General features: G+C 51.5%; 1 protein-coding gene across 1 annotated transcript in view; it reads right to left on the reverse strand.

Moving 5' to 3' along the window:
* Positions 1–15005, reverse strand: part of LOC134528028 (uncharacterized) — a 68714-nt gene that overhangs the window by 26779 nt on the left and 26930 nt on the right. The window contains exon 5 of the mRNA XM_063361207.1: positions 14356–14541. Coding sequence (XP_063217277.1) covers positions 14356–14541 — 186 coding nt within the window. The remainder of the gene's footprint in view (positions 1–14355; positions 14542–15005) is intronic.

Raw genomic sequence — 15005 nt, forward strand, 5'->3', positions numbered from 1 at the left:
CCGCCCCGGTTGCCGTCGTGGCATGCGTGCCGGGGGCGGCGTCGTGGCGTCTGGGTGGGGTCAGCGGCTGATAGGGTCAGCGCACTGGACCTGGTGATCGTGGCCGACTGGGCCAGCGTGCGCGCCGCCCCGGTTGCCGTCGTGGCAGGCGTGCCGGGGGCGGCGTCGCGGCGCCTGTGCGGGGTCAGCGGCTGATAGGGTCAGCGCACTGGACCTGGTGAACGTGGCCGACTGGGCCAACGTGCGCGCCGCCCCGGTTGCCGTCGTGGCAGGCGTGCCGGGGGCGGCGTCGCGGCGCCTGTGCGGGGTCAGCGGCTGATAGGGTCAGCGCACTGGACCTGGTGAACGTGGCCGACTGGGCCAACGTGCGCGCCGCCCCGGTTGCCGTCGTGGCAGGCGTGCCGGGGGCGGCGTCGTGGCGCCTGGGCGGGGTCAGCGGCTGATAGGGTCAGCGCACTGGACCTGGTGATCGTGGCCGACAGGGCCAGCGTGCGCGCCGCCTGTGCGGGGTCAGCGGCTGATAGGGTCAGCGCACTGGACCTGGTGATCGTGGCCGACTGGGCCAACGTGCGCGCCGCCCCGGTTGCCGTAGTGGCAGGCGTGCCGGGGGCGGCATCGTGGCGCCTGGGCGGGGTCAGCGGCTGATAGGGTCAGCGCACTGGACCTGGTGATCGTGGCCGACAGGGCCAGCGTGCGCGCCGCCCCGGTTGCCGTCGTGGCAGGCGTGCCGGGGGCGGCGTCGCGGCGCCTGTGCGGGGTCAGCGGCTGATAGGGTCAGCGCACTGGACCTGGTGAACGTGGCCGACTGGGCCAACGTGCGCGCCGCCCCGGTTGCCGTCGTGGCAGGCGTGCCGGGGGCGGCGTCGTGGCGCCTCCTAGCTCCGGCAACAGCTCCACCCGGGTGGCGCTCTCGGTGGCCGCAGTTGGTAGGGCCCGAGCACCTGTCCCGGGTCGTCCCACGCCGAACATCCGGGGGTCGACTCGTCGAGGTGGCCTTGCGGCTGACAGGCTCTGCGCCTCGTTCCCAGGTCGTAGTCGGCCAGGCGAACTGGAGGTCTGTGGGCTCGTCGGGGTCGTTCCGCGGGCTCGCTGGCGGGTTCGCTTGTCCCCAGTCGATGTCCCGGTCCGCGGTTGACAGTTCGTGGACTGGTACGGAGTCCGTTCCCGTTCAGGTATGGCAGCTGATGCTGAGGCGGCGATCTCCGGGTCGGTCTCTCCGGGTTGCGTGACGATCGGCGTTGGCCCGTCGTCGTTGCACGCATCGGATTGACCTATGCTGTGCGACAGCTCGGCGATCTCCACGGCCTCTTCGTCATCGCCCCGTGGGTAGTGTTGCGTTGGGAAGCTCTCGTACACCCCGCTCCCCTCCCAGGGTACCACTGCCGTCTCCGGTGCGTCCTCGTGGACCTCTTCCGGCTCGTCTGGCACGTCGTGGGCGGGGTCGCCCCCTGTGTCCCCCGTGGCCGTGCTAAGTGCGTAATCGTCGAGGTACGTGGGCGGGCGCCGCCACCGCCGTGGTTGTGGCCTCGCCTCGTCGTCTGACGCGGCCTCTGCGGGTGATGTCCCGGGCGTGTCCGCGGATTCGTCGCGGGGCCTGTTGGACGTGGTGTTCGTGAACACCAGGGTGCGGTATGGGCGCGGTTCGGGTCGGCTCCTAGCGGGGGTCGCTTCTGGCGAGTCGTCCTCTTCCTGGACTGCGTCGCTCTCCGGTGTACGGCGTCCGTTTTCGTCCGGGGTGGGGGGTCCTGCGTCTCCGTCTGGGTTCCTCTCCCCAGGTAGGGCGGTGAGCCGGATGTCGTCCCTGTGCACCTTTTTCAGGCGCCGTCCCTCCGTGCGGACTAAGTACGTCGTCCTGCCTAGTCGTCGCCGTACCGTGTATGGCCCGCCCCAGCGCGGGGCCAGGCCCGCGCAATAGTTGCGGGGTGCGGCTGAAAGTGGGTGTAGTCGCGCGAACACCTGATCGCCGACCTGCACGGCGGGTGGAGGATGATCTGTGATTGGGGTGATCCGGTTGGCGTACCTCTCCTGCCTACGTCTTGCCTCGTCGTGCAGAGTCACCCGTCGTTGGTCGCGTTCCTCCGTCGTCTCGTCGGGGTGTGGAGTGCCGTGTGTGGCCCATTCTCCCGGTAAGGGCAGGTTGTGGCCCTGTATCATTTCGGCCGGTGTGCGGCCGGTTGCGGCGTTGGTGCGGCGTCGTACACAGAAGAGGGCGTCAGCCACGTGCAGGTCCCACTGCGTGTGGTCTGCCCCCAGCCGGATCCGGAGCTGTGCCTTCAGTTCCTGGTTCCGGCGCTCTGTCGGGTTTGCTCTCGGGTGGTAGGCGGGCGTCGTGTGGTGCTCGATCTGGTGTTCGTCGCACCAGCCCTTCCAATGTCGCCCCAGGAACTGACTGGCGTTGTCCGTCAACACCGACTGGGGGTATCCCCAACGGGACAGGAATTCCCTGGTCAGCAGGCTGATGATGGTAGGTGTGCGCACGTTCCTGCATGGATACGCCTCCGTCCACCGCGTGAAGAGGTCCGTCACGACGAGGAGGAAGCGTTTGCCGCGCGGCGTGCGGGGGTAGGGGCCCATTACGTCTAAGGCTATCGTTTGGAAGGCGGTGGTGGGTTCCCTGGGTCGCTGTTGCTCCTCGCCGTCATGCCGCCTCGCTTTCCTCGCCTGACAGACCGCGCATTCGCGCACGTACGTACGTACGTCGTACGTGACGCGGGGCCAGTGGTAGTGCCGGGTGACTTCTCGTCGTGTCTGATCGGTCCCCGGGTGTCCAGCAAGGTCGTGGTCGTGGAAGAACCGAAGGACCGCTTCTCGGGCTTCCGTCGGGACGTAGGTCCTCCAGTCTTCCTGGTGTCCGGGTGTGTGAGTCTGAATCAGGCCGTCTTGCACGCGCCACGCCTCGTGTCCGGCGGTCGCTTGCTGGCGGCGTCTTTCCGCGTCTATTGACGTTTCCTGTGCTCGACGTACCCGGTCCTGGACGTCGGCCACGGTGTTGGGTGGGTCTTCGTCCCCGTCCGCGTCGGCCGTGATTCGCGCGCATGCCGAGTCGTGCGATGCAAGTCCGTGTGGTGTGTCCGGGGGTAGAATCTCCTCCCAGTCGTCCTCGTCCGTCAGCTCTGTTCGGTCGTCGGGTTCCCGCGACAGTAAGTCGGGGAGCTGGTTCTCCGTGCCGGGAACGTGGTCGACGTCGAAGTCGAACGACTGGAGGAATAGCGCCCATTGTATGAGTTTGCCTTTCCGCCCCTGCATCGTACGCAGCCAGGTGAGGCAGCTGTTGTCCGTCCTCAGTGTGAAGCACTTCCCCTCCAGGAGGGGCCGGTACTTTTTCATGGCCCAGACTACGGCTAGGCACTCTTGCTCGTTGCTGTGATACCGGCGTTCGGCCGGTCCGAGCTTCGCGCTAGCGTAGTCGATGACCTCGCGGACCCCGTTCGGGTCCGTGTGAAAAAGCACCGCGCCCACACCGAGTGCGCTGGCGTCGGTCTGAAGGCAGAGGCGGCGTCCGGGGTCTACTCGTGTGAGGGTGTGACAGCGAGTGAAGGCGGCTTTTATTTCTTCGAAGGCGCGTTGCGCGGGTTCGCCCCAATGGTACCGTGCCCGTGGTGACAGGAGGTCGGTCAGTGGTGCGATGGTACGGGAGAAGTCGGGGATGTACCCCCTGAGCCAGTTCACCAGGCCGATAAACCGTTGGAGTTGCTTCCTCGTCCGCGGTGGTGCCGCTTCAGCGATCTTGCGCAAGTGAACGGGTTGGGGTCGGTTGCCAGCCGCGCTTACTAGGTGGCCCAGGAATTCGACCTCCTGGGTCCCGATATGACACTTGTGGTGTGCGGCCGTGAGATGGTGTGTGGCCAAGCGTTCTAGGACCAGCGCCAGGTGTCTGGCGTGGTCCTCCCACGTCTCGGAGAAGACGATCACGTCGTCGAGGTACGCGATCGCAAACCGGCCCAGGTACCCCTCCAACACTCGGGTCATCATTCCCTGGAACGTGGCCGGTGCGCACTTTAGCCCAAAAGGCATGGCGCGAAATTGAAACTTCCGCCCGTCTGGTATCGTGAACGCGGTTTTCCCCCTGTCTTCCGCCCGTATGGGCACTTGCCAGTACCCAGCCTTCAGGTCGAGCGTACTGAAGACTTTCGCGCGGCCGAGTCCGGCTACGGCGGCGTCGACGCTGATTTGAGGTGGGGGTGAGCTAATCGTGATCGCGTTTAGCGGCCGAAAATCGACGCAGAAGCGTAGCGAACCGTCTTTCTTTGGGGCTAATACGACGCAAGCATTGTAATGACTGTTGGACGGATCGACTACCCCGTCGCGAAGCATGTCCGCCACTTGCTCCCGGATGGCCCTCTGCTCCCGGAACCCGTAGCCTCTCGGGGCCTCGTGTACTGGGTTGTCGTGGGTGGTCGGGATGTGGTGTTCGGTGATGGTGGTGCGTTTCAGTGGGTCGGCTACCGCGAAGACGTCCTGCCTTTCTGCCAACACGCGTTCCACTGCTGCTCGGTACTCGTGGGGGACGTTGTGGCGGAACTGGTCTAAGGTTACTTTCTCCCCCTGACTCTCGGGGGTAGTGCCTATGGCGTACACCGTGAGCCGCTCGCGGGTGCCAATGTAAACTCGTCTGGGTTTCATTTCGATCACCGCATCTTGTCTCGCTAACCATGGTTGGCCTAGTACTATCCCTTCGTGTAAGTCCTCTACCACTAGGGCGGTTACCGTGGTGACGTCGTCCCGAATGCGTACCTCGAGTTCGGCTTGCCCCACTGTCCTTCCCGGTTGCGTGCTGGTTGCTAACCGTAACTCGGCTTGGTGGGGCTGCAGCGCGCCGGGGGGTACCAGGTGGGGGGCCACGAACACGTGGCTCGCGCCCGTGTCTACCAGGGCCGCCGTGGGTTGCCCGTTGACTTCCACTGGGATACGGAGTAGGCCGTCGCGAGGGCGGACTAGCTGGTTTATCTGCGGTGTGGCTGCTTCCGCGGCGGGTGTGGGTTGGCTCGGGTTACTCGGAGGCGCGGGTTTTACCGCCGTGCCCCCGGGTGGGCGTTTCCCGACGTGTTGGTGAAGGGTGGTGTTTGCCGGCGTGGGCAGTCGACATGCCAGTGGCGGGTACCTGCGGGGCAGCCCAACTGGCATCGCGGTAGTGGGGGTTCCTGCTGTGTCGATGACCCATCGGGCCTACCAGGTGGTGGTGCGTCCTCGATGGCTCGTCGCGGGCGGTCGGGTGGGTAGCCCCCTGCTTCCCGGTTCTGGACACTGGCTATTCTCTGACCCATTGGGCGTCTGGCCAGGTCCCGGTCGGTGTTCGGGGGGTCGTAGTGTCGCAGTCCCCGGATGTTCCGTTCCGTGTCTATGGCTTGTCGGACGTAGTCCTCCACTTCCTCTGCGCGGTAACACCGCATGAACGGTTGCAGTTCATTGTGTAGGAGGGTGGTAATGGTTGCGAGCGCGGTGGCTGGCGCGGCGCCGGGTGCTACTCGATTGAACAGTTGCATTTTCTTGGCCAGAAACTGCTCGACGGGTCCGCCGTCGCGTTGGCGTTCGCCATAGAACTGTGTCGTGCATTGGACCAGTGCGTGTTCCGTGTCAAATCGGCGGTTGAACGACATGGCAAACTCCTCCCAGGGCATGCCGAAGCGTCCCCAGGTGTTCCACCATTGGCGGGCGGTCCCCTTCAGCTGTTCGCTCGCTCGCCCCGACCACTCATCGGTCGGTATTCCGGACCGTGCCAGTCTGACCTCGCAGTGTGTTAGGAAGTCTCTGGGTACTTCGTGCCCTATTCCGCTGAACTCGGGTAGTGCTAACTTCCCTGTGTAGCACGGGTTGCGTGTATGCATCCCCGTGTTTGGTCCGGTGATTGCGCTTGGTGGTGGGATGTATTTGGGTGCCGGATTGGTCCGCGCACTCGTGAGGCCCATAGTCGGTAGTATGCCTCCCAGTGTGACGTTAGCTTGTGCCTCCGTCTTAAGCGGTGCCCATGACCACGGTAATTGGGTGTGCGGCTCGCCGAGTAACGTCTCGCTCCAGGGCTTGCCCCAGGTCTGCTCAGTGACGTTGTCCCGGGTGTTCGCGCATTGGCATGTCCTGTACCACGGCAGTGATCCCGTCAATAGGTCTATTTCCCTTGGTAATAGGCAACGCGTGCACACGAAGTCTGTAGGTGGTGCCTGCATGTTGAGTTGTATGTTGTACGTTCAAGTTCGCCGTCTGTGACGGGCTGTTTGTAGTCTGGGCGCGTGTTGTAGCGCGCGGGTTTGAGATCGGCGGCGGGCAGGAGCCCGGACAGCCGCACAAAGAGGAGGCGAAAACGGTCCGCGCGGAGTGGGGGTATCAGGATGGTTGCCCGAAGCGGAGAGCGTGAAGCGGGGTGACGAGGTGGGGGTAGGTGCCCGGACAGCCGCACAAAGAGGAGGCGAAAACGGTCCGTGCGGAGTGGGGGTGGTGACGTCGCTCCGTTGCTTGCCTCGCCGTGATGACGTGCGGGGGTGGGGTGGTTGGAGTGTCCTTTGTCCGCTCGCCTCGTCGCGCCGGTCTGTATGGCCTTCGACCCTTCCTGTGTCCAAAATGGCCGTTTCGTGTCTCCGCTGTCGCCTGTTGGTGAATTTATTTCGAAAATGTCCAGAAGTGAGAAAAAAAAATTTTTCACGTTATTTTCTGCCCCACGCAGCGGGCGCCAAATGCCGTCGTCCGGGGTCTCGGGCTCGAGTCCCGGTGTGGCTCCTAGTGGGAAAAGGCGGTTCTTGATCTGTGTTGTCCGGGTGGGCGCCAGACTAGCTCGTTTCTAGTCGTGAATTTGGGGTCGTGGATGTATGTGCCCCTGCGTGGCCCACTAGGGCCGGCGGCGGTGTTGCGTGAGATGATTTTAAATAAGAGACGTGGAGTTGAGGTGGCGGTGTCGTACCTTTTATTCAGAGGGTCGTACACAATACAACACTCTACAGAGGTCCCCGGGGGGGTTTTTACTTGTTATTTCGTGGCGCCGTATTGTCTGTGTTCCGCGTTACGTGGCCTCGGATGCTGTTATGTCTCAGACGTCTCACTGGGTACGCAGGTAACGTAATTTCGTAACACAAAGGCGGGACACAAAATACACTGAATTAAGGGATGCGTGCAGGTTACGTGGCACTCGTTACTCGGGTAATGTAAGTTAGAAATACACAATACGGGATACAAAAATACACTGAATTAAGGGGGTGCGCACAAGTTCCGTGGCACTCGTTACTCGGGTAACGTAAGTTAGAAATACACAATACGGGATACAAAAATATACTGAATTAAGGGGGTGCGCACAAGTTCCGTGGCACTCGTTACTCGGGTAACGCAAGTTAGAAATACACAATACGGGATACAAAGTACACTGAATTAAGGGGGTGCGCGATTGGAGACGGCCAATCCCGTATGCAAATGTCTCGGCGCGGGGGTTGTGCTCACTGTGGTGAAACACGCACCGCAATTAAGTTTGTCCAAGTTCCCTTGCGGGTTTGTGGTCAGCGCCGTGCGCGTGACCTTAAATAAAGTTCTGTACGTTGCGGGAGACGGCCCGTGCCGTATGCTGAAGAGCAGCCCCGTTGACCAAGTGTGGTGCGGGGTGTCCTTAAGTTGATGCGGCCGGATTAGGTCCTGGACCGAAAAAAGGGGCCGGGCACTCACGGAGAGGTTAAGCAATAAAAGGGGTTTGGTTAATTAGTGACTATATTTACCGGACGTTACTTTCGATGTAGACAAAGGATGTTGCCTCTCCGTGGGACGTAGGTCCGCCCCGGCCCGTGAGCTGCGCTGAACTGCCGAACTGGCATGGCGTCCGAGGGAGGCTCGGCCTCTCTCGCGCCAGGCGTGACCTCATTACGCTAGACTCCAAACGGGTGTGTCTGGAAGAGATTTTATTGTCGCTAAAATCCTAATTTAATGTTTTAGGAGGAATGGGTACGGTTCTTCTCTTGTCTACTCAGGTTTCCGCGGCTCTGTCTTTAATTGCTGTTCGGGTCGCCTGACTCGGGTGGGCCATGGCCAGGGGTGTGTTCCGTTAGCGGGAGCGTATACTGGCGGGTGCAGGTCGGGCTCTGGGGTGGTCGTCGGCCAGACGACGTCAATTATCACACTATTTTCACTGAGTGAGATTATGAGCATAACATATCCAGTTAGCAAAATCTTGCAAGACCCTAGTTTGGACGTTGCGTTGGCAAAAGTAAAATTAGATTCGACGCTCAAGGTTTACGACGATATGAGAGCTAATGCTGATAGCCACTTTGCTCGTATTGTTCAGGAAGCGAAGACAGTTATGGAAGAGTTGGATGTGGAGATAAGTGTTCCTCGTCTTACAGGCAGGCAAAGCCACAGGGCAAACTGCGATCACAATGGCGATGCTATCACATATTGGAAAAGAACTGTTTTTATTCCAACACTGGACCATGTTACTGCTGACATGAGAGAACGTTTTGCTGAAGAAAATATTTATCATTTTCAATTCAACATACGTTTGCCCTCTCAACTACTAAAACATGATGGTAATGATCTGGCAAATAAACTTAAACAGTCCTTAACTGAAATCTCGTTATTCGAAGAATTACCCTTCGTGATTGAAAAGAGACTAATGGCAGAGATTCTTCATTACAAGAAAACGAGCATAAACGCCCTTGATGATCTTAATTCTGTTCTGCAAGCGTTGGCTGTTTGTCCCAGAAGTGACTATCCTACTTTGCACACACTGTACAAAATATTTGCTTGTCTACCGATATCTATTGCTACAGTAGAGAGAAGTTTTTCAACATTGCGGTGTACAAAGACATGGCTGAGGTCGACAATGAGAGAGGATAGACTTAATGGCTTAGCTCTGTTGAACACTCACCTTGATTTTGATTGTCCTATTGATGATGTAATTAACCAATTTGACAGGAAGAATAGGCGCATGGAATTCATCGTTTAAAAAAGAGAATACGAATTATGTATTGTTTGGTATCTTCATACCAACATAATTTGCCTTGTTGTACTACGTCTATACATCACACCATTTGAATAAAGTTTTCTAAGCTTTGCATGTGAATTGATTTGTTTTACACCCATAGTTCAAGATGTATTTTAGCACCGCCCCCAACCCCCCTGAGATTTTATCTGTAATCATCCCTGTATTTGGCTAATGTAGGTAATTAATTCTGTGAGATGAACAGATACTTTTTGTATTGCCAATTTCATTAACTCTACAATAATACCTAAGATGTATACAGTAGATCACTTTGTATGTCAGCCTTCTTATACATCCTGCACTCCGGAAGTTATTTCTTTTTCGATTCATGCTTGAAGGCTGCCATGGGTTGTTGATAGACTCTGGTTTTCCATTTCTTTATCGACATTGTTTGCAATGGTTTAGTTTTCTTATTGCATATTAATTGATTGATTATTCAGTACCAAATACAAATCCTACATGTATGTTTTAACAATTTTAAAAATAAATACTTTTGATAGTTATATATGTAATCTAATATTTCCCACGAAAACTGCATTAACGTAGCTCCTTCCAGCCAACAGATTTTTAATAAACCTTTCAATATGCGACTGTGTATATGTAAGGTAACTCAACATAATGTAGAGGAGGTGGTTGGAGGGAAGGTATCACAAGGTAAATTACGACTAAGCAAGCTTATTAATGTCATCTGTATGTTGCACAATTGCGGATACATGCATCTCCCTTCCCCCCCAGAAACATGTTATACAATGCACATTCGAACACGTTCATGCACTTACACTGAACAACTTCATTAGTATAAATAAAAACTTAATATTTTGCTCGAAATATATCCATTGATATAAATATAACGTATAGTTAATCATACACAACATATTGAAAATAAATACTCTAAAACACTCTTCATTCTTAGGGAAAGAGAAATATTATATTCCAGAATCTTTAGTTTTTCTGTAGTGATTTTGACATTTGTATACTGCACAATTGGCCATTTTAACTACATATAGCACACAATTATGCACCAACACAGCAAATATTCGGGCGAGACGTAAATGAAACGGATAGAGCTTGGAAAAAGATCTCTGGCTGCATCCAAGCAACCAAGGTGACGTAACAAGGGAGTGTGTGGAAGAGGTAGACCTGCGCCCCCCCCCCCCCTTGAGATTTTTCTGTATCCGCCACTGTTTGACTGAGTTATGGTTGTTTATTTTTTGAATTCCACCTGGTAAAAAAAATTGCAAGTGCTGATTTACTAGCAGAAATTCACGCATCAAAATATTGACAAGAATAATCTGGAGCACATGGAGAAAACCACCATAATAAGGACAAGAATAATCAGAAGCACACGGAGAAAACCGGCACAAGTTTTCTCTGATATCATAAAATTACAGAAAAAAAATTAATAATTTTTTTTTAAATAAAAACGAAAAAATACAAAAATTCTGGCTTGTACTAGAACTCTAACTTTGCACAACAATGAGAAGTTCACAAGCTAGCAAAATCTGTTTTTGATTTTTTTTGGAGCAATTGGAGTTGTAGCATTGGAGCTGTTGGAGCATTTGGAGCATTTGTAGCTGTTGGAGCATTGAAATATTTTGAGCTGTTGGAGCATTTGTAGCTGTTGGAGCATTGGAACATTTTGAGCTGTTGGAGCATTGAAACATTTTGAGCTGTTGGAGCATTTGGAGCTGTTGGAGCATTTGGAGCTGTTGGAGCATTGGGAGCTTTTGGAGCATTTGGAGATGTTGGAGTGGAGCTTTTGAGCATTTGGATCATTTGGAGCTGATGGAGCTTTCGAGCATTTGGAGCATTTGGATCATTTGAGCATTTGGAGCACATGGAGCTGTTGGAGCATTGAAGATTTTGGAGCATTTGGATCTGTTGGAGCATTTGTAGCTGTTGGAGCATTTGGAGTTGTTTGAGCTTTTGCGCATTTGGAGCATTTTGGAGCTGTTGGAGCATTTGGAGCTGTTGGAGCTGTTGGAGCTTTTGAGCATTTGGAGCAATTGGAGCTGATGGAGCATTTGGAAAATTGTAGCATTGGAGCATTGTAGCATTTGGAGTTGTTGGTCCTTTGGAACAATTTGGAGCTGTTGGTGCTTTGGAACAATTTGGAGCTGTTGGAGCTATTGGAGCTATGAACCTTTGGAGAATTTGGAACATTTGGAGCTGTTGGTGCATTTGGAGCATTTGGAGCTGTTACTATTTGGAGCTGTTGAAGCTTTTGCGCATTTGGAGTATTTGGAGCATTTGGAGCATTTGTAGCTGTTGGAGCTGTTGGAGCATTGAAGCTTTTGGAGCTTTTGGAGCTGTTGGAGCATTGAAGATTTTGGAGCATTTGGAGCTTTTGAAGCATTTGGAGCTGTTGAAGCAAAGGGCAGTTGGAGCCAATGACTTTTGGAGTCAAAAGACTGATGGAGCCAATGACTATTGGAGTGAATGACTTTTGGAACTAAAAACTGTTGGATTCATAGACTGTTGGAGACATTATATCCTAACTTATCATTGACGATCGCATCCTAGCAATTTGAATGAATGAGAGAATGCACCTCCTTTTTGTTAAATGAGCTTTTCGTTTTGTAGAATTTCCATCCAAACGTGCTTCGTTTTCATTAAATGCTTGTCCTGCGCGAACGATGCGTAGTCATTGTGTGTACATTGCGTACATTGCGGTCATTGCGTGTACTTTGCGAGTATTGTGCGTCAATTGCGTGAACATTACATGTTCGTTCGTTTACTGTGTGTACTATTTCTTCATTTCGTTTCCTGTGTGTACTGTGTGTACATTCCATTTTCCTGTGTGTACTGTGTGTACTGTGTGATCATGGTCTATATGGCTGACATTGTTCATGACCTGGTCTGCGGTCCGAAGACGCTTGGTGTATATGTATGGATGTTTTTTTACATGAACATTTTAAAGGTTATTCTAAGTATCAAAAACCAGACTTTCATGTAAGGCGTAGCGGCACTGTATTTAATTCGTTGTTCAGGTATATCTTCTTGAGTTGTTTTTCGTAGAGTGAATGATTAATAAATTCCACGAATATAATAGAAAACCAAATATTAAATATATTTAATATTTAGTTACACCTGTCACTGGTCAAGAATCGAACCGAGGACAGGAATCCATCGTTTCAATATGTTATTTAATAAGCGTCTTTTTGGTGAATTCTGAAATTTTTCCCATATTTATAGCTAAATAATTACACGATTCCAAGATGGTGCAAAAATTTCAAGATGGCGGGCACCTCAGTAATAATAAATGATTACTGCACTCTAGCGGGTTAGAATAAAACTAGCATGATGGTAATGATGGTAAGACGAGTACACACACAAGATGGTGTCCTCCAGCAGACGAAAACAAGATGGTGGCAATTACCTCTAGCAGGTGGTAGCTGATGGTAGCATGTACTGAACACAAAATGTCCGATCAATGATGGTCGTCAAGGTCAATGTCAAGGTCAATTTTCAAGGTCAAGTTCAAATTTCCAGGTCAAGGTCTAATTTCAAGGTCAAGGTCAATTATTAAGGTCACGGTCAAAGTTCAATGTCAATGTCAAAGTTCAAGGTCAAATTTCAAGGGTAAGGTCAAATTTCAAGGGTAAGATCAAATTTCAAGGTCAAGTTCATGGGTAATGTAAAAGTTCAATGCCAACAGTTGACAAGTTTTGGTGAACAGAAAATTATACTAACATGACGCTAGCACACACTAGCAGCTGAAAACAAGATTGCTGGTTCCAGCAGACGAAGACAAGGTGGCGTACATGACGTCATACCAGTTGACGAGATATATATATACCTGGGTATTGGTAGTGTGAATTTTTTTTTAAATTTTTAAATTTTTTGCAATTTTTTTCGTTAATAAATAAAAAAATTAAAGATGGCGGAAAATCCAAGATGGCGGACTTTTGTTTTTATTAAAATTTTATTTATTAATTTTTTTATTAAATTTAAAATATTTTTCAAAATTTTTTTGTTAATAAATAAAAAAGTAAAGATGGCAGGCGTAACGAAAAGTGCAACGGTGATGTCATATGCCATGATGTCATAATCCAGATGACGTCAGAGGCCTATCGGAGGCTGTAGACATGGATGCTTAAGCCTCTATATGGACAAGGTGTTCTTTCTAAGGCAAAAGTGTTTTAAGGTTTTTCGAAATCTTAATTTTTGAATTTTTGTGGAAGAAAACGAGAAATTTTTCTTCGAAACGGGAATTTTTTAGTCATTTTGAGGAATTTTTGAGTAAAAAATGGCCGCCGTGACGTCACAATCCAAGATGGCGGTTCGGCTCCGGCTCCACACCCAGAACCCAGTGCCCGGACCGTCATTTACACACTACTAGTTCTGTCTTCTGCTAGAACTCTATCCTTGAAGAAGCAAAAGGAAGTTCACAAGCTGATAGAATTCCTGGTACATTGGCATCGAAAGACGAACATGCTCGAATATGACCACATCCTTATGATTGTCAATCTACAATTGAGTAAGCCACTAAATCATAGTTCCATAAGAAATACATTATGCTGAGTTAATCCGTATTGATCCATGTCCACTTCTGTGCCACTGTAGACCATGGCCTCAGACCGAGTTTATAAACCTCACAAGAAACGCAACAAGAAATGCAAAATGTTCAGAAATCACAATTTAGAGTGCTGTTTCGTAAACTACACAAGGCGCAATAGTGAAACAAGTATTGTACGAAATCGAAATTTCTAATTTTTTGTCTTGCATTTTCGACGGCCGTATTTGTAGAGAAGTGTTTCGATAACATTTAAAGGTGCAGATGTTATGTGCATAGAAGTCCACAATTTTCTTTTTCTTATGTACGCAATGTTTACACTTGTTAAACTTTTCACAGAAAGAAAATAACTTTTTCAATTCAAATTATTTATAATTATTTTGTTTTCGTGTTAAATATTAATTATCAAAAGAATCCTGGGGTAAAAATATTTTCCCTGCTGTTTTACATTTTTAAGTTATAGGGTTGGTGAAATCTTGCGACTTGCATGTTTTATAAACGACAGTGCGCTGTTTTACGCTGTTATGTGGTTTATATTGTTCCGTGGTTCAGAACCCGGGAAGCCTTCTTTTCACAGACGAGAGAACCAAACGCCCGATCGTCCATCTTCGGGTTTTTTTTTTGTTCATTGTAAATAAATATGGCGGTGTTGATAAAATGATACTAATGGTCAATTAGGTTAGGTTAGCTACATTATAAATACTTTAAAACATTGTGGACAGTTGATTTGGTTAGGATAGCTACATTAAAGATACGGAAAAAAACATGAACTTCGGGGAACTTCGGGTTTTGGCTCCCGTCGGTGAAAAGAAGGCTTCCCTTCAGAACCCAGCCTCAGTGTTAGACTGAGAACGTATTTACTTGAGGAGGAAGAAGTAATGGGATGTCGCACCTTGAACCGTGAGGCGCACGGTGCGAGCGATCCTACGGGCAGCAGCGGCTCCTCGCGGCTCGCCTGGAACAGCTGGTTGTAGATCTGGCGGGGCGGGGCCCCCAGCTTCACGCCACGCTCCTCCGTGTGCATGATGGCCGCCGCCACCTCGGGCTGCAGCTCCTCGTACTCCTCGTCGTTCCCGTACTGCATTAGAAACCATACACTAGCACACGGTGGACAGATAGCTTTTAAAAAAAAATACAGGGACGATAGCCACAGCCACAACTCGAACATTTCCGAAGTTTACCGAATTCAAAGGCTAGGTTGGGTTATATCAGCGTAATAAATAATATTTCAGGGGGGTAGGATAGGTTAGGTTTTGCTATCCTAACTAAAATGAAAGGTCTATGGGCATAAAATATATAAATGGTATTTTTTTCCACGAGTAAGTAAGCGGGTACTACTGGAGAACTTAGGAAATGTTCAGGTGTTGCTCTCATCCCTGAAAACTGTATGTAGGCTTCCCATAGTGTACACTCAATGCTATTGAATCTTCATTATTGTGATACAAGATCGCAAACCCGAACATGAATGCAGTTTCATAGCCAAAATGTTTTGTGAAACGTGTGGGATCGTCACATTCGAGTTTGGTCTTGTTGGTTGTTGAT

This window comes from Bacillus rossius, chromosome 1 (assembly GCF_032445375.1).
Source record: "Bacillus rossius redtenbacheri isolate Brsri chromosome 1, Brsri_v3, whole genome shotgun sequence".
NCBI lineage: Eukaryota > Metazoa > Arthropoda > Insecta > Phasmatodea > Bacillidae > Bacillus > Bacillus rossius.